Genomic DNA, 20,411 nt, shown 5'->3' on the forward strand with positions numbered 1-20,411 from the left:
TTGTTGTTTTTTTGGGGGGGGGCGGGGATTTATATATGTAAAAGGTTTTGGGGGGGTTGAGTGTGCATAGCTCCCCTCCCCAAGCCGATTTCAGTCCCGGGGACCCCATTCCCCAGGGCTTGGCAACAATTTCAAAAGGTAGGAGGGCGGGCGGCTGAGCCCATCCCCCTGGAGCCAGCAATGGCCCATTCCCCATGGCCAGGGAAACCGCTATGTCACTGTGTTTGCTCTCACTTGGCAGGAGCAATTTCAAAGCTCCCGCCAAGCGGAGCAAACGCGAAGTCCGCTTTCAGCTGGCGGGAACTTTAGAAATGCTCCTAGCAGCTGATAGCAGACATGAGATCTGTTTCCCTGGCTGCAGTGATGTGGGCAGGGAAACAAATCTGAATATATTGCTCCAGACTGTGGGGAGAAGCAAATTTATCTGCTCCCTGTGGGCGAGAGCAATGCCAGCTCCCGCTGGATGTGGGGAGCCGGCTGGGCCGCGATGGCCTTGGAGCACCGCCCGCGCTTTCCCTGCGCCTTCCCCCTTACAGGATATGGTGGGTGGGCACTAGGGTACCCACCCTCTGTTGGCTGGGCCCTGTGGGATGGGTCCCCGTGGCCAAAGTCGGCCTGGGTAGGGTGGGTGAATGTTCCCCTCCCCATAAATATAAAATGGGGGTCACCAGGGCCAAAAACTGCCCTTGCAGGGGGGCACGTGCCCCCTCCGCATAAAATATAGTGCCAGGCCTCAGGGAATGGGGTTCCTGGGGTGAAAACCAGCCCAGGCTGGGGGGTCTATGGATTGGCTGCCTTTAGGGAGTTGGCCACGGGGCCAAAGGGGGTGGCTGCATGCAGGAGGTTGGCTGCAGGGCCTGGCCGCAGTGCATCGCAAAGGCGCGAGTTAGTTACCTTAGGGCGCGGGTTATAGCTACTTGATGCAACTCTAACTGCTGAATTTTTTATGGTTTTGTCTGTGTAAAATCTGAACCAAACTATAATCCCCCCTAGAATCTTTTTTTTTTTTTTTTTTACTGAATATATATATGTTTGAGGCATGTGAGCTGTAGATCACATGCTTTGCATACTCTTGCCATCTAGCGTTGGGTCCGGATGTTTGTAAGTTGTTTTTCTTCGAAGAAGTCTTTTCCAGTCACAAGGTAGGTGACTCCTCCTTTCTGGGATAGTGCGCATGGGCATCGGCTCCATTGTTAGATTGTGTTTTTTCCACCATCGTGTTAATTGCAGTGCTTCAGTTCAACACCATTTCTCTGATTCTCCTCAGTGCGCAATACACTCACACTCGACGGTATTGTTTTCAATCGCGTAATTCCCTTCTTCGCCTATCATATTAACTGAAAAATCCCTCTTTCGATCAGGTAGCTCGGGCCTCCCTGTGTTGGTCCGCCTCGCAGTAGATGGAACGGTTTCCATTTAAATTCTGCCCTTGGTGCCACGCGAAGTTTCCGCGCACCAACTCACACGAACTGTGCAACCTCTGCTTGTCTCAGGAGCACAGGGAACAGAACTGCGATACGTGTAAGGCTTTCCGATCGAAGAAAACGTTTTTCGACCGTCTTGCTTAATGTCGCGACATGCAGAGCCAACACACCGGTTCCATTCCGCACCACTTGGAGAAGATTCGCGGACGCCATGGGAGCCGAGAAAGAACAAGACCCAATCTCCATCTCCGACAAGGGGGACGGGGACATCCCGCAAGGGCAGCGTACCAAGTACAGATCCTCCCTTGCCCTAAAGTCCACCTCAGACCAACAAAAAGGCTCTGGTCCAACCCCTGCCTCCGGGTCACGGTCGGTACCGAGAACAGGTTTCCGTTGGCCCGCCTTCCGGCTCGGCACCGAAACATACCCCAAAGCCTTCCAGCTCCGAACAGAGCCATTCGAAATCGGGCACCTAACCCTTCTCCTCCTCCTCTTCCATCAACTCTTTCTCCTCAGTTTCAACCCTTACTAATTTCACCTGAGAGCTCACCACCACAAACATCTGATGATCAGGATGATGGGGCTGGGGACAATGAGACAACACCCACAGACTCCTGGACAGATTACAACACCAATTCGCCCACAGGGAATGATCCTGATCTGTATCTGTTGGACCTGGCCCTTTTGGCAGGTTCACCCCCAAACTTTTTGCATTTATCCTGGCCTTTTTCCCTATGTAGTGTTAGTAGGTTCGAGGCAGGTGGGCTGCTGAATTCATATCTGTGCATAGATCGCCGCCTAGTGTTGGGTCCGGATGTTTGCACGTTGTTGTCCTGGAAGAGTCTTCGAAGTATCCTGAGATAGGTGACTCCTCCCCTGGACTACAGTGCGCATAGGCATCCTCTCCATCCTCAGATTGTTTTTTTCCGCCATTGGGTTCGGATGTGCTTATCTTGACTCAAGTTAGGAAAATCTAGTTTCAGGCCAAAAGGCCTTTAGTTTTCGACGGTACTGTTCCCGATCGGTATCGACAGTTTACAGGCTAGTTTCAAATTTTTAACAACTTTTCGGATCCATTAAATCCGACCATCGACCGAACTTCGACGATGGAATCGAGGACCCCATTCAAGCGGTGTCCTGTTTGCCACGCCAAATACCCCCATATCGACGTCCACCCGGTGTGTAACAAATGCCTCTCACCGGATCATGACGAATCGAAATGCATGGCCTGTGCCCGATTCCGATCCAAGAAGACTCTACGGAATCGACGAGCCGCGCGACTGGAAGCGCAGCAAGCGGCCCCGGCCCCGACCAACATCTTCAGCACCGAGGACGAAGATGTCGAAAGCGTGGAAAATACACCCTCCAGCCCCACTTCCGAACACGGTTCCCGATCGGAAGATGTCGATGAAGAGCTTTTTCACAGGGAAGAAGCCGACGATGAGGTAGGAGACTACGATGAGGCCTTAGGGGCCGAAGAAGGTAGCTCCGGTGAGGAGCAGGGCCTACCCGTCCAAATGGAGGATATCCCAGTGAGTCAGTGGACGGCTCCTGTCGAGGGATCGCCTTCGGGCCTTACCCAAGACCAATCCCGCAGTTCCTCGGCCCCGCCCTCTGGCCCGGCCACGGACATTCAGCGAGAGCCATTGTTACCTAAAAAGACTGGTTTCCCTACCACGAAACCGAAACCAATCATCGCACCGGTTCAACAGAAACCGAAAGTGAAACTGACACTGGTCGGCTCGAGGACCACCACACCTTCGACGCCAGCCAAACCCGTCGTCTCCGACCGCACCAAAAGGGACTTCGGTGCCGAACTCGCTGCAGCAGATGTCGGCGCCGACCCAAAAAGAAAATCCATCGGCACCAGCCATCAAGGTGAAAATGGCCACTGCATCGCTATCCACCTCGAAGGCAGCGACTAAGGTACATTCATCGACGCCGTCGACGGCTACTACCCCTCCTCGGCTCGATGACCCGGTGTCTCCGAAGAAGTCCACACCTGCCTCTACGGAACCTCTCGGCGCCAAAGAACCGTCGGCGTTCCAGGTGCAACAAATGGCAGCGTCCTTGCAACGCATCAGGGAAAAGGCAGCCCTCCAGACCTCGTCGGGCTCCGAACCGAAACGGGCACAGAAGGCACCTTCGGCACCGGCCAATATCACCTTTGGTTTGCCGCCACCCACGGCGCCGAAAATGTTCGAAATCAGAACCCGCGTTACCCAGACAAGGTCCCCATCTACCGAACACTCGACTACTGGGACATCGCCGTCCCACTTCATCGACGCCGACACCGGCAGGCTTATGCTCCGAAAGCGGAAGATCACTTCAGGGCACGCTTTGGACTCTTATAGGATCCCGCTAAAACAAAAAATGCCGGCGGAATCGGAACCGGTTCTTTATGAACGCATCCACACCTCTTACACAAATCCATCATTCTCTCCAACGCATTCCGACACGGATGCAGTGGAGGACTACATGGGTGACGACGCCACCTACCCCGAAGACCTGGACCCTGAGGGCCAGCAAGACCCTGATCAGGTCTGGGATGACCCCGTAGAGCCAGGTGCCGCTCTGGATACACAGGACACGCAACTTTATGGCGCAAAAACGTCCCCCACAGAGGACACTGCTGCATTCAACGCCCTCATTGAACGGGCCGCAGCCAATCATGGAGTGCAACTCCACTCAGACACTATCGAGGATGATTTCTTGGTGGACACTTTCGCATCCTCCGAGAGGACTGTAAAAACTCTGCCCATGTTAAAGGGTGTCCTCAAGCCAGCAAAGGACATTTTCAAAGAAACCACCAGAGCACGGGTAATAAACCCCAGTATCGAGAAAAAATACAAACCCGCACCTGGGGACCCCACGTACATTAGGAGCCAGTTGCCTCTGGACTCCATTGTAGTTGCCAATGCTCGCAAACGGGCACACTCGCAGACAACTGGTGATGCTCCTCCCCCGGACAAAGAGTCCAAGGTTCTAGAGACCTCCGGCAAACGGATTGCAGCCCAGGCAGCAAACATATGGCGCATCGCCAATACACAGGCCCTCCTAGCTCGCTACGACCGCTCACACTATGACACATTAGGGACCCTACTCCAACACCTGCCAGACAAGTACAAGGAGGCAGCGGAGCTCCTCATCAGGGAGGGACAACTGCTCACAAACGCATCCATCAAGTGTGCACTGGATGCCGCAGACACTGCTGCAAGGGCAATAAACACCAGCGTCATGCTACGACGACACGCCTGGTTACGAATCTCCGGATTCAAACCTGAGGTCCAAAACAACATCCTCAATCAGCCGGTCAACCCCGACTACTTATTTGGACCGGAGGTTGACACCACCTTAGAAAAGATAAAAAAAGACACGGACACTGCGAAATCAATGGGGGCTCTGCAGACGCAGACATTTCGTAGTGGCTCCTTTCGTCGCCCCGGAAATAGAGGTGCAGGTAGAGGACAGGGGGCACAGCAAACCTACAATAAAGGGGGCACACAGAGTTCCTACGATAAAAACACCCGAGGTGGATATCGTGGCTCCAGCACCAAGGGCAGAGGACGTGGTTACGGCAATACCAGGTCCTCCCCCAAGAACAAACAGTGACGCCCTCTCCCTTCCCCCCGACCACATAACACCTGTCGGGGGGAGACTCCAGCGGTTCCTGTCCACGTGGAATTCCATCACCACAGACAGGTGGGTCAAAGATGTTATCCAACACGGTTACTGTCTCGAATTAACCTCCACTCCACCCACCATACCGCCAAGGCACCGTCCTATGTCCTCAGAGAACTTAGCGCTATTACAGCAGGAAGCGCTAAGTATGCTGCAAAAAGGCGCAATAGAGGTCGTGCCCGTACACCAGCAGGGAACAGGGGTGTACTCTCTGTACTTCTTAATACCAAAAAAAGACGGGTCGCTCAGACCTATCCTAGACCTGAAACCCCTCAACCACTACATTCTCTCAGAGCATTTTCACATGCTCACCCTGCAGCAGGTTCTCCCGCTCCTCAGACAGGGAGACTTCCTAGCCACGCTAGACCTCAAAGATGCGTATTTCCACATACCCATACACCCGTCACACAGAAAATATCTCAGGTTCACCATTCAGGGCCAGCACTATCAATTCAAAGTCCTCCCCTTCGGAGTGACAACAGCACCCAGAGTTTTCACAAAGTGCCTAGCTACCGTGGCTGCACATCTACGGAGGCAACACGTTCACGTCTACCCTTACCTGGACGACTGGCTTGTTCAGGCAAAGTCAGCCCAGCAATGTGCCAGCCACATGTCCCGCACCATTCAGCTTCTTCACAGTCTGGGATTCTCACTAAATTACCCAAAATCACATCTCCAACCCGCACACGTACAACAGTACCTAGGTGCGACCATAGACACTCTGGCAGCCACAGCTCAGCCAAATTTAGTGAGGATCAGCAGCATGCAAACGCTGATTTCCAAGTTCAAACCCCAACACTCACTTCCCGCGCGAGTGTTCATGTACTTGATAGGCATGATGGCCTCCTGCATTTTCATAGTCTCACACGCGAGACTACATATGCGCCCGCTTCAGGAGTGCTTAGCACGTCAATGGAATCAGGCTCACGGGCAATTAAAAGACCTAGTGTTGGTGAGCGGTCGGGCATACAACTCTCTGCATTGGTGGAATCCACAAAACCTTTGCAAGGGCCGACCGTTCCAAGAGCCTATTCCACAAATAATACTGACAGCGGACGCGTCTCTCCAGGGATGGGGAGCTCATGTACTCAATTACACAGTGCAGGGACTATGGACAACACAACAAAAGAAGATGCACATCAACCTTCTGGAACTGTTGGCAATCTTCCTAGCCATGAAGGCATTCAAAGTACATCTGTGCAACAAGGTCGTGTTGATCCGGACGGACAACATGACTGCCATGTACTACATACAGAAACAGGGAGGAACACACTCTCCACAGTTGTCTCATCTGGCTCAGAGCATGTGGAAGTGGGCCATTCAGAGGAACATATTCCTCATGGCGGAACACCTCCCAGGCAAGGACAACCAGATGGAGGATCTGCTCAGCAGACACAGCCACCAGATGCACGAGTGGGAGTTACACCCATCAGTACTCCAACCGTACTTCCAACAGTGGGGTCATCCGGAGATAGACCTATTCGCGACAAGCGAAAACGCAAAATGCCAAAGCTTTGCCGCCAGGTTCCCACATCCACAGTCGCAGGGCAATGCGATATGGATGAACTGGTCCGGCAGATTTGCGTACTTTTCCCCCAGCGCCATTGATACCGCTGGTGGCACGCAAACTGCGACAGCACTCAATGACACTCATCCTGGTTGCTCCAACATGGGCACGCCAGCCATGGTACACAACCTTTCTGGAACTTTCCGTGGTGCCGCATCAAAGGCTGCGGATCAAACCCGCGCTTTTGGCGCAGAACCATGGAGAAATTCAGCACCCAGATCCGCAACAGCTGAACCTGGCAATCTGGCTCCTGAAGTCCTAGAGTTTGGCTACCTAAACCTGCCACCTGACTGTATGGAAAATCATTAAGGAGGCCAGGAGACCCACTACCAGAGCTTGCTATGCAGCTAAATGGAAACGGTTTGTCATTTACTGCACCCACAATGACATCAACCCGCTAGACGCATCCATTCAAAACATTATCTGTTACCTCTTACACCTATACCGATGCAATCTGGCATACACCTCAATACGTATCCATTTGACCGCAATAGCAGCCTATCTCCAGAACAGGCAGCACCTCTCTTTATTCAGAGTGCCTGCCATCAAAGCTTTCTTGGAGGGACTTAAACGAGTAATTCCCCCAAGACACCCACCAGCACCGGTGTGGAACCTCAACTTGGTCCTCACCCGACTGATGGGTCCACCCTTCGAACCTCTCCACTCATGTGAGATTCAATTCCTCACCTGGAAAGTAGCTTTCCTAGTGGCAATCCCTTTGTTAAGAAGAGTTAGTGAACTCCAGGCACTAACCATTCAAGAGCCATTCATACAGGTTCACGCAAACAGGGTCGTACTACGTACCAACCCCAAATTCATGCCTAAAGTAATATCGCAGTTCCACATGAATCAAACTATTGAACCGCCTGTTTTCTTTCAAAATCCACAGAATGTAGCAGAAAGAATGCTCCATACACTAGATGTAAAGAGAGCCCTCATGTACTATATAGACAGAACTAAGGTCTTTAGGAAGACAAAACAACTTTTCGTTGCCTTTTCTCCACAGCACAAGGGCAACGCCATTTCCAAAGCAGGTATAGCCAGATGGATCGTTAAATGTATTCAAATTTGCTATCAAAAGGCCAAACGCACATTAACGATTCCCCCACGAGCCCACTCAACACGTAAGTTAGGGGCATCCATGGTTTTCCTGGGAAACATTCCTTTACAGGAAATATGTAGAGCAGCCACATGGTCCACCATACATACATTTACCAAACACTACTGTGTAGATGTACACTCAAAACAGCAGGCAGCTGTAGGACAGGCTGTTCTCAAAACTCTTTTTCAGACCGCTGCAGCTGGCACTGGTGGCCGCCGCTAATGGGAGGTACTGCTATATATTCTATGCACAGATATGAATTCAGCAGCCCACATGCCTCGAACTGAATATGCTACTAACCAGTATGCATCTGTTCTTGGCATGTAGGGCTGCTGACATTCATATCGCCCACCCTCCTCCCCGGCGCCTGTAGCAGCTGCAGCTCTCAGAATTACTGTATAGCATGGTCATCACTTTCTGTATCTACTCCATCACTGCCACAATGGCGAAAAACAATCTGAGGATGGAGAGGATGCCCATGCGCACTGTAGTCCAGGGGAGGAGTCACCTATCTCAGGATACTTCGAAGACTCTGCCAGGACAACAACGTGCAAACATCCGGACCCAACACTAGGCGGCGATCTATGCACAGATATGAATGTCAGCAGCCCTACATGCCAAGAACAGATGCATACTGGTAAGTAGCATATTCATTTTAGGCCTCTAGGCACTTTAGCACTGTGTCCCAGTGTAAAGTGCGTGCGCTCTGTGTTACATTTAGTGAGACTGGCCTGCCCTCTCATAGGAATGCATGAGGGATATGTGTGTCCATGATAGTTCCTGATGTGAGAGGAGTGCAGGGGTGAGTTTAGTATGTGCAAACTCGGGAGAATAAATGCTGCGCAATGGCGTGCGCAGATTTATTGTGACTGGTGGAGAAGTGCCACTTGTAGAATTTGGCATGTCTGTGTGATGTGAATTGCCTGTCTGGCGTGTGATTGACAGGAGCTGGGAGGGCCGGGGAATTCCAGGAGCCAGGGTGAGTCTGCCCGGTGGTGAAGGGAGAGATCTGCATGTAGATGGGAGGGAGGAGTTGCACCTGGGACCTGAATGGGGCTGGGCCTTCCCTTCACAATGCTGGCTCCACCTCCTGTGGTGCGTCTGATGTCCCTGGCCTGTCCTGTGAATAGAGGGGAGCTGAGCAAAACAAAGTGCTCCTGAACCAGTTGTATCTGGTTCTCCCCCTGCCCTACAGTTGAGACAAAGGAAAATGCAGTATAAAAGAAGGGGCCGTGACCCCATGAAAATGTTCTTGTTTTGTGGACTTGAATCTACCAGGGGCGTGCTGCTGCTGGGGCTCAGGGGAAGGCTTGCCTCCCTGGGCCCTGCCCTGCCCCTGGATGCCTGAAGGACTTTCTCTTCATCTCTAGGACCTTTACTGCATTCTTCTAGCGCCTGGGAGCGCTTTGCCTTAAATTTGGCCCTTTATTTTAGGAGGAGCGCTGAGGCTTTGCAGCGCCGCGCTGGTTCCAGGGAGAGAGAGGGAATCCCCAGCTGAGGGATTCCCCCGAGATGTTGGCCTTGCGGGTGCCCACCCACCCCGCTTATTTTTATCTTTTAGTGTGTAGGTGCCCACCCGGCGTCTTCGTTTTATTTTATAATTACTACGGGTGCCCACTCTGCTTTATTTTTATTTTAAGTGGCGGGTGCCCACCCCGCAGTTTTGCGCTTTGGCGGGTGCCCACCCCGCACTTTGCCTGAGGAGAATCACCGCCGCCGGCCCGAGCCGGAAGTCAGGTAACAGAATGCCTAACGTGGGGCGGGACTTCCGTTTCTTGGAGGGAAGCCTCGCACCCACAGGATCGCCGGAAGTGAAGAGGGGCCGGCCGAGTGATGTGCGGGCAGTCCGGGGCTCCCGTGAAGCAGAGGAGAGCCCCGGCAAAGAATAGAGGATGGGAGCCTACCCTGCCTCCACCGGCACCTCTGTAGAGTCCCAGGTCCCAGGAGGGGGCCCGGGTGAAGAGAAAATGCGGCCGAGGCCGCCAACAGCAGCGCGGGACTCCAGGAGAAAAGGGAAGCCCCACGAGAGGAGTGCGGCCGCCGCTGCCAAGGGGAGAATCCTGCCTCCGCCCCAGCCAGTGAGTTGAGCTTGAGGGAGTTCGGGTTGGGAGAGGCAGAGTCAGAGTGGCCCCGTCTCGCAGCGGGCCGCTCCAACGTTGTTGAACCGCTTCTTGGGTGCAAGTAAGAGCCCCAGTGGGCCCCACAGTTCATTGGGGGCAAGTTCGTTTCGGTGCTAGTGAGCGCCCCACTGGATCTTCCCAGCAGCGCCATGAGAACGTGGGCAGCTGAAACAAGGGGACAAGTTGGATTCCCTGAGTCCCAGTGGGGCCCACAAGGCACGGTCAGTGCCAGTGTTACATTGGTTTTCCCCTACACAGCTGCCCCACCTGATAGCGGGCAGCTGCCCTGATTGGGCAATTTAGTATTCCAGAGTCCCCAGGGGGGGCTCCTACAGCACGTATACTGCCAGTGCTAGTACTCATGCCTGATTCCAGCTGTCCTTCGAGAGCGCAGCCAGCTGCAACGTTGGGGCAAGTTTTATTTGGTCCCTGAAGGGGGGGACAGAAGAGGCACAGTGGTGCCATGCTTTGCGATACACGGCTGCCCAGCAAGTAGTGGGCAGCTGCATCGTTTAGGCCCTCACTTGAAATTCTCAGCTGCCCAGCAAGTAGTGGGCAGCTGCAACGTTTAGGTCTGCGCAGATTGCGCATCCTTGACTTTCGCTGCCTTTGCAGCGCGCCTTGACTTTGGGGACACATGGCATTTGAGCCCACTTTCTGAGATGGCCAGTTGGCCAGGGGGAGATTGTTAGATTTATAGGGCGCCAGGCCCTACTGTGATTCTTGGGTGCTAGGAAATGTAATGTATGTAGAATGATTTACGCACCTGTGTTTATCTCTAAAGGTGCGTTATGATTATGAGGGTGGTTCACATATAATGGTTTATGCTAGTGAGTTATTCCCTAATGTAGTTATACTTAGGAAGTTAGGGTCTAATGTGTTTAGTCTTGTGAGAGAATTACATAATGTGGTTATGTTGATGAGGTTGGCGTACAATGCGTTTGGCGCCTAATGTGATACTGTGCATAATGTAGTGTTCGAGGCATATGAGCTGCAGATCTACACACTTGTGCATAGATCGCCATCTGGTGTTGGGCCCGGATGTTTGCAGTTTGTTTTTCCTCTTGGAAAGTCTTTGGAAGTCACGAGGTCGGTGACTCCTCCTTTGGATCGTATTGCGCATGGGCTTCGGCTCCATCCTCAGTTTTTTTCCGCCATCGGGCTCGGATGTAATCTTCGCGCTCCGGTTCCGAACAGCTTCCAGTTCGACGATCGACGCGTAATCCTCACCCCAATTCGCGGTATTGTTTCGATCGCGATCTCCCCACTCGACGCGCCTCTCATCGACAACACCTTCGGTTCCAGTCGTCGACGGCGGTCTTCGGGCCTACCCATGCTCCGGTCCTGGCAATGGAAAGGACTCCATTTAAAAAGTGCCCTTGATGTGGGTCCAAATTCCCCCACACTGATCTCCACAAGGTGTGCAATCTCTGCCTCTCCCCTGAACACGAGGCTCGAGACTGTCCGGCGTGTAAATCCTTCCGGTCCAAGAAAACTATTCAGGACCGAAGAGCCAGAAGAACCATGGCACACTCTTCAACTGCGATCCCGGACGACATCTTCGGGGAAGGCGTCGACGCTACAGAACAACACACCGACGAGGGGCTCGTCAGCGCATCCGAAGCAGACTATTCAGATGTGGAGGACATCACTTCCCCCCCCCCCCCCCCTCCCCCCCCCCGCCGGCACCGAAAAAGGCTTTGGTCACGCCTTCATCTTCAGGCCTAAGCAAGACCAAAGACACTGCTTCCCACACCGCACCTTCGGGACCGGTAAAGAAGCCATTTAAGCCTTCGGGGGGCTCGAGCTAGCCCACCGTCGGAGCCGATAAACACTCTTCGGCACCGAAAAAGAAACCGGCCTCCATCTCGACACCGAGCCCCACACCGAAACACTCGGGGTCGAGACCCAGCTCCTGGGCACCGACCCCATCTTCGGTACCGACAAAAGCACACAAGGCCACCGACACTTCGAAGCCGAAATCCATCTCGGCGCCTACTAAACAATCGGAGCTTTCCAAGCATGGTTCCAAACAACGAACCAGCACCGACAAACCTAAGAAACCAACGGCCCGACGCCTTCGGCGTCGACGGACCAACCAACCTCTCCAGAGCTATTCGCACCGGATCCCTTACAGAAAACACTCACTAAGGATCCCAAAACTGGACATTTGATGCTCTCTATCAAAAAGAGAGAGAGAAACCTGCTCCGCCTCCACCTCCAAAAAGGAAGGACTCTGCTACCTCCCCTTTCAGAATACCTTCCCCACCTCCACCACCTCCTCCTCCTTCCCCCCTCCACCTTCTCCACCCCATCATTCCCCGACCCCGGATGATGATGATCAAGGGGATCCATACGATGACATAGGGGATGTGCTCCAAAATATACCTACAGGGGACCCCACTCCCACAGGATCCCCAGACCCATGGAACAATTATAATGTCCCTGATATCCCTAACGTCCCACAAGACGATCTTTACCCTTCCAGACCTTCTCCACCAGAAGACTCCTTGGGGTTCAACCATTTACTGCAAAGGGCAGCACACTACCATGGGGTAGATTTACATACCGACCCAGTGGAGGAGGATTTCCTTCTAGATACATTTGATACCACACATAGGACCACCTCCATATTGCCTATGCTTAAAGGCGTTATAAAACATGCGCCGGAGATCTTTAAGGACCCAGTTAGGGCCAGAGTCATTAACCCGCGCATTGAAAAGAAGTATAAAGCCACCCTAACAGATCCCTCCTACATCCGAGGGCCAGCGCCACTAGATTCCCTGGTAGTATCCACAGCACGGAAAAGGGCCAACTCCCAAGCGTCGGGCGACACACCACCACCGGACAAAGAGTCTAAACTCTTGGACGCATCAGGCAAGCGTACTGCATCTCAAGCGGCCAATATATGGCGTATCGCCAATACACAAGCACTACTAGCGAGGTATGACCGGGCCCATTATGACGAGCTAGAAGCCATAATGCATCATCTCCCTGATAAATACAAAGCTAGGGCCAATGAGCTAATTCAGGTGGGCAAAACAATTACTAACGCCTTCATACGTTGTGCCTTAGATGCAGCAGACACAGCCTCTAGGGCCATCAATACTAGTGTCCTCCTCCGTCGCCATGCCTGTCTAAGGATATCAGGTTTTAAACCTGAGGTACAAGCCTCCATCCTCAACCATCCCTTTGACCAGGAACATTTGTTTGGCCCAAAAGTGGATGACGCCCTAGAGAAAATGAAAAAGGACACTGACACGGCAAAATCTGTGGGAGCCTTACAATCTCACCCTCCTATACGCTCCTTTTGCCGCTCTTCCTTTCGGAGCACATCCAGAGGCTACTCCTCAGACACCGCTTCCACTTCATACAAATCCCCTACTCAGTCCACCTTCACAAGGGGTTACCAAAGGGGCGGCTACAGGGGCAACAATAACAAAGGCAGAGGCAAAACAAACACCTCCCGCTCTGCCACCGCGCCTACCCAATGACTTTCCTCCACTTCCCCCAGACCATCCCACTCCGGTCGGGGGCAGACTCCAACATTTCCTTCCGGTCTGGACTACCATCACCTCTGACAAATGGGTAACACAAATAATTCAGTCAGGCTACTGCCTAGAACTAATATCTACCCCCCCCCCCCCCCCCCCAAAGAAATTCCACCCAGTCAACGCCCAATGTCACCAGAACATCTACTGCTACTCAAGCAGGAGATAATCTCCCTCCTAGACAAAAAGGCAATAGAACACGTTCCTACCAACCAACAAAATATGGGGGTCTACTCCCTATATTTTCTCATACAAAAAAGGGACAAGACTCGACGGCCCATCCTAGACCTTCGGCCCCTAAACAAATACATACACTCAGACCATTTTCATATGGTGACGCTTCAGCAGGTACTTCCGCTACTTTCCCAAAACGACTTCCTCACAACTTTGGACCTTTAAGACGCTTATTTCCACATCCCAGTGCACAACGCTCACAGGAAGTACCTCAGATTTGTAGTGGACGGCCAACACTACCAATTCAAAGTGCTCCCGTTCGGAGTCACAACCGCACCACGAGTATTCACCAAGTGCCTCGCAGTGGTGGCAGCACATCTGCGAAGACAGCACATTCATGTCTTCCCATACCTAGACGACTGGTTGATAAAAGCCAGTTCATACAATCAGTGTGTACAACACACACACACACACACCACGATCCAGCTACTTCACCAGCTAGCCTTCACGGTAAACCACGAAAAGTCCCATCTACAACCATCCCACATAAAACAATATCTAGGTGCCACTATAGACACCTGAAAAGCGCTCGCCTACCCCAATCCTGCCAGGATTGCAAGAATTCAGGCTCTACGCGCAAAATTCATAGCACAACACTCCCTTCCAGCTCGGGTGTTTATGCAACTAATGGGGATGATGGCCTCTTGCATCTTCATAGTACCTCACGCAAGACTACAGATGCGTCCTCTCCAAGAGTACTTAGCGCGCCAATGGAACCAGGCCCAGGGTCCATTAACAGATCTGGTGTTGGTAGATGGTCGCACCCATCGCTCTCTGCAGTGGTGGACCACCACAAACCTTTCCACAGGTCGACCGTTCCCGACCCGGTTCCCCAGATAGTACTAACCACAGACGCATCGCTCTCCGGCTGGGGAGCTCATCTATTACATCTCACCGTGCAGGGCACATGGACACCTCAACAAAAGTTACTCCACTTCAACCATCTGGAGTTACTAGCAATCTTCTTAGCACTAAAATCTTTTCAAACACAGATTTCAGGCAAGGCAGACCTAATCCACACAGACAACATGACAGCCATGTACTATATTCAAAAACAAGGCGGCACACACTCTCCACAGCTCTCTCAGCTAGCACAGAGCATATGGAGATGGGCCATACCCCAAAAAATCTTTCTCCTAGCTCAGCATGTTCCAGGAGTCCAAAACACTATGGCAGATCTGCTAAGCAGACAAACACAACAAATCCACGAGTGGGAACTCCACCCACAAGTTCTACACCCGTACTTTCAGATGTGGGGGCATCCACAGATGGACCTCTTCGCCACCCACGAAAACACCAAATGCCCAAACTTCGCCGCCAGATATCCACACCCATTGTCCAAAGGAAATGCGATATGGATGAACTGGTCAGGCAGATTTGCGTACGCTTTTCCGCCTCTCCCACTCATTCCACTAGTGGTGCGCAAACTACAGCAACACTCCCTCACACTAATCCTAGTAGCTCCAACTTGGGCCAGACAACCGTGGTACACCACACTGCTGGAACTATCTGTAGTACCCCACCAAAACTTACGCCTCTCTCCACACCTCTTAACCCAGAACCATGGAGTTGTTGCACCGGGCATATTTCACACGTATGAAGCTCCACCCTATGGGGGGTTAAGTGACACGGACCGATGCCTGAGGCGATGTGGTCAGCCGGGAACACTGGTGCACACGCTCTGTGGGTGCCTGAGAGTGAGGGTGTTCTGGACCAGAGTACAGCTTAGACATTCGGAGGTGGGGCTCACTCATGCTGATTTTTCTGGGAATCTGAGGGAAGGTAACCCTGGAGAAATATAAGCTTGTGCTCTTTAACACTGCACTGGCAGTTGCACGGCTCGACAAGCCTGGCTAGCCAATATGGAATGGTGCCAGCAGGCGGAAGAACGGATTTACCAAGCAAGAGGCTGCCCTGTAAATTCTCAAAGATATGACTGGTCCTTGGAGGTAGAGGGAGAGTGAAGGTGGCAGCCTCCTGAGAATTGTTCTTGGAGGGGAATGCGCCCGGCAGCTGAAAAGAGTTTAGGGGGTGGGATGTCCCAGTGAGACCTGGCCACATGCATACCTGGGGCAGAGCCATAGCATCCATGGAACCGAGTCCCACATACTGTCAAAGTCTGCCACTTTAATTATTCTAAGGTGCTCGATGCCACAGCAACCGGTTGTTCTAGGTTATGTTCTCTGTATTTTTCGTCTGTGATAAATGCACAATAAAAAGATTTTTTTTTTTAGAGTTATTCAGAAAGATAGTGATTGTGGGATCACATTTGTTCTGATGAGTAGGAACTTTATTCTGACTCGTGCTTTCAAGCAGAATGTCTTCTTGATCTTGATGGACATTAAGTACCAGGAGACACGGTGTGGGGGAAGACCTTCAACATCAGGAGCCTTGGGGACAAGGTGAGCTTCAGTCGTTAAGGCACCTTCCAAGGTACCCACACCCGCCAATGGTTCAAATCCTATTGGATGTTTTAGACGCAATGAAGCAAATGATTAAAGACTTCTATGAAAGAATGTCCTACCTGCTTATCAAATACCACCTCAGATGCCATCAAGGCAACTTGCTGAACCCAGAGACACCACTGTTAAATATGTTGACTCTGCCGCCTGTTTTAGTATCTTTGAAGGAAATAGCCCCACCTAGAAATCAAGACTCATCTCAATACACAGACATTGAGGCCAATTCCAGTCACTAGGAGGTGTTATTCCAGACAATGATGACCAAAAATGGGAATTGTACGTTCTGACTGTGAATCCTAGCCCAGAACCAATGGACAATATCCATAATTTCTACTGTCTGAGTTATTGAGCCTCACAGCATTGTAAGTTACCAGTTGCTGAGTAAACCTCATTCCTGTCAATTTCAAAGATAGTTCTCAAAGATCTATTAAGGAGTATAGAGCTCCACACTCTGCACCTGCCTGTGTACTAAACTAAATGAAAACCTATATGGTAATATCATGAAACCCATTGGCACCATGCTTAGTCACTACAAACTATGAATGTAAGTGCCTAAATACATTGGTCTAGAGAATCCGTGTCTTCACAGTGACACCAGTGAAGATGGCTAATGCCACCACCATACTATCCAGTTAAGAGTTACGAGAGACAACTATTGCATGACATTGTCCCAGTGATGAAAAAGCGAATGGAAGAATACTGCAAACAAACTACTTTTATCATCAAGGGAGGGGAGGACGCATATTCGGCTTTTTTTCGATGCAGCATTAGATGCATTCAGCACTGGTTGGGGACACGATCAGTGTTGAGCAGAAGCTGTTGTTTTAAGAGCACTTCCTTAAGGGGATAGGTCCAGTACAAAGTCCTGGATATGCCTTTTAATTGACAGCACATAATTTGGTAAACATGCATGTTGCTCTTCAAGCTATTAAAACAGACACAGATACAGCCAGGGCCTTCGGTATTTTACAAAGAAGAGGAGATTTTTCAATAGAGAAGGAAGTAGTATACATTTCTGAATGACCATGAATGGGGGGGGGGGGGGTAGTGCATAGATTCCTGGTGGGCAGTGAAGTGAATTGCGGACAGATGTTGAAGTGAATTTGGGACAGATGTTTAGATCTGCTGAGCAATTAAAAATATTCTGTAGTAAGGATTTCAGGTGGGGCAGATGCATTAATTCCCATCAACGGGTGAATGGGGATGGAAGTGTATATATTTCTGGTGGATGGCATCTCTATGGATTGTCAGGCGCTGAATAGTTAGGATATTTGTGACTCTGTTTACCTTCCTATAGGAGTATCTAGTTATGCAACGTCAGCTGGCAATCCAGCGCCTGCAGGAGCAAGAGAAGGAGCGACAAATGCGACTGGAGCAGCAGAAGCAGACCATTCAAATGAGAGCTCAAATGCCAGCGTTCTCCCTACCCTATGCTCAGGTACAAGCACATTTTATCTAGTCTGCAAAGTCTCTCCCGACCCAGCCGGTCCCCTCACCCTGACCACGTGGTGAGTATAATATGTTCTCCCTTTTTTTTCCTCTGTAGCTGCAGTCCCTTCCTTCCACAGGTGGAGTGATGTACCAGCAATCGGGACCTTCTAATTTTCCTGCCACTTTCAGTCCGTCTGGCTCAGTTGAAGGATCGCCGATGCATACAGTCTACATGAACCAACCAACGCAAGCTGGCACAGCACCGTACCAGTCGCTGCCAGTTGCAGGATCAGGTAACTACCACTAGATCAGTTCAAACCAGGCAGTGCAAGACAGCAAGGTTCCTTGACAATCACTCACCCAGACATCCTAGCTCAGAGCATGAACTACACAGCACAAGCATCTTAACCATTCTCTTCCCATCAGAAAGTTCAGTGCAAGACAGGGTAGTGCTGCATTAGGTCACTTTCATTGCAAGATAAGGAAAGAGACCCAGATAAACCTACGGCTTGGCAGTTCGGGCTGGACTGTACCCATGAGGCACAAGGTCAAGACTGATTTGCATATAGCTGGGTCTTAACTGAGGTGGCGAATTGAGCTAAAGAATGATGATGGATTCAACCCAGATCTGTGACTGGGGGTGAGTGTCTGAAAAGTTTCAGCGCGCCGTCCATCATCTCCTTGTGTTTGCAGACTTCCTGTGAACCCGTGATCTCTAAATACAAGCTCATAAATGACTGCTTGCTGATTTTGTTCTTTCTTCGTGCAATTCCCCAAATGTGCTTTTGTGTTTGTGTACATTTATTTTGTACACCGGTACTACCCCTTATTCAAAATATAAGCATTTAAGCAGTTCATACGTGCAAAATATCACTCAGTATAAAAAATGTCTAGAGACCTTGAAAACCTGCTAACTGGAGATTGACTCTCAAAAAATAACCTGAATGCAGGCGCAGTTCAAGGCTTATCAGGTCAAACTTATTGGAATGTTTAATTACCTTTGAGTTTTTAAAAGGTCACCAAGTACATTCTACCAATATTGGGACACCGGCCAATAGATGATGTATAACATCCGAAAAAAGGGTCAGCTCACTCCTTATATGTGCTGTTTAGTGGCAGAAAGTTAGTTGCGGAACCCCAAGTACTGAAGATTCTAAAATACTATCCTAGAGAACCCTCCCCAAGTAAGTTATTATGTACACTGTTGGAGGCAGTTCATTTTGCTGACTTATGGGACAGAGATGCTAAGGGTAGGGATTGTCTGAATCGTTCTTCTGGGGTTTTCCTCCAGCTTTGTTCTTCACTGCCTGTGAGGTTGTGAGACTTAAGAAGAGATGGGTGAGGGTGTTGTTGGCTAGATTATAGATTTACCGAAAATAGCCGTTAAAACCCTATTCTGAATGGTGTTTTTAACAGGGTCTTTTTCTGAAGAACTGTTGGAGGTAATTAAAGAGACATGTTTGGAAATGTAGGGTGTGTTTATGAGGAATGAGCCTAGTTAATATCATTTGGGGGAAATTGAAGGATTCTCTGAAAGCTAATCTAGTATTTGTCTACTCTTGTTTGTGATGGTGATAGATCAGACAATGGTAGGACCTTACATGTACCAACCAGGATCCGGCCCTGGTCAGGTCTCGCAGCAAGGCCAGGCAGGGCCCAACACCAACCCAGCATACACCTCTTACCAGCCAACACCGACGCAACCTTATCAGGCAAGTGCAAGAATGGCTATTTGAAGTCGGGAATGTGCCAGGGGACATCAATGCTTTTATGCATGTGGGGTTATTAAAGTTACTGGATCATGCGAGAGGAACAAGGTCTTTAGAAGGTTTATAAAAGCTCTCCCTTAGGTAATACTGATCTTTTTTTGAGAAGGTGGTGCAATGAGAAATACCTACATGTTAGCCTTTGGGCTAGGAGCAGAATTTCTGCTATGGAGCAGAATTGGTATCAAGATTATTTCCATTCTAGTGTGCTGGAGAGAGTATGGTGGGGAATCTAGGAAGGAGAACAGTTGATCATCAGGAAAGTGTAGGAGGGGAGGCATAGTGGCAGTATTGTGGTGAGTGTTAATGACGTTGAGCGAGGATGATGTAGGGTAAAAAATGGGTGGCAGAAAGTATGTGGATAGAGGTCAAGGGTGTGGCATGGTGAGGTGAAGAGAGGGAGTGGATTAAAAGTGAAAAGGGTGGGACGTGGGGAGGCTTGAGGAGGATAGATCGTGCACTCATATCTCTCCTGTATTCCCTTTCACAGAATGCTCCCACCCAGCCTCAGAATGTACCTCAACTTCCCCAGAATCCTCAGCCTGCTGGGATTGGCTACATGGGGGGCCAATCGGTATCTCTGGGCTACCCACAGTATAACATGCAGGTTAGTGTCATGGCATAGCCAACCACTGGGGATGTTGATGATATTGTTTTATTGTAAGTCCATGTCTGGCAAATCGCTAGTGGGGGTGTTTTCATATATAACTTTACAATGAGAAGCATACATTGAGTGTTTTTATGTAAACATGCCTTTTGAAGCAATAGTGAAAATAGTTTCAAGTATGCGGTCTCTACAAGGCAGCATTTGTTGGAATTTTTGTCTGCAGGTCCCTGTTCAGTAGCAGTGTGTATTGGTCCTTACAAGTATCCCCAGCATCAATCTGAGCAACATGTCCTCGTATGTCATTCTGTATGCACCGATTAGCTCAATTATACGTGCGGGTGTAGAGTTTTACAAGTATCTGAGCTTAAATCTGGAGATTCAGAGCTATCTGACAGGGCGCTGATGCTTTAGCGGACTCTGTATGTGATAGTGCTAGAACATTAAAGGTTGAGGTGCATTGGCAGAG

At 50.6% G+C, this 20,411-nt stretch overlaps 1 protein-coding gene across 4 annotated transcripts in view; it reads left to right on the forward strand.

Annotated features, from left to right (window-relative positions):
* HGS (hepatocyte growth factor-regulated tyrosine kinase substrate) overlaps window positions 1-20,411 on the forward strand; it is a 289,334-nt gene that overhangs the window by 139,376 nt on the left and 129,547 nt on the right. For all 4 annotated transcript variants that reach the window (XM_085617506.1, XM_085617507.1, XM_085617508.1 and 1 more), the window contains 4 exons: window positions 17,439-17,579; window positions 17,688-17,865; window positions 19,151-19,284; window positions 19,829-19,945. In XM_085617506.1, the coding sequence (XP_085473632.1) occupies window positions 17,439-17,579; window positions 17,688-17,865; window positions 19,151-19,284; window positions 19,829-19,945 (570 nt within the window). The remainder of the gene's footprint in view (window positions 1-17,438; window positions 17,580-17,687; window positions 17,866-19,150; window positions 19,285-19,828; window positions 19,946-20,411) is intronic.

The sequence above is a fragment of the Triturus cristatus genome, chromosome 7 (genome assembly GCF_964204655.1).
Source record: "Triturus cristatus chromosome 7, aTriCri1.1, whole genome shotgun sequence".
Lineage (NCBI taxonomy): Eukaryota > Metazoa > Chordata > Amphibia > Caudata > Salamandridae > Triturus > Triturus cristatus.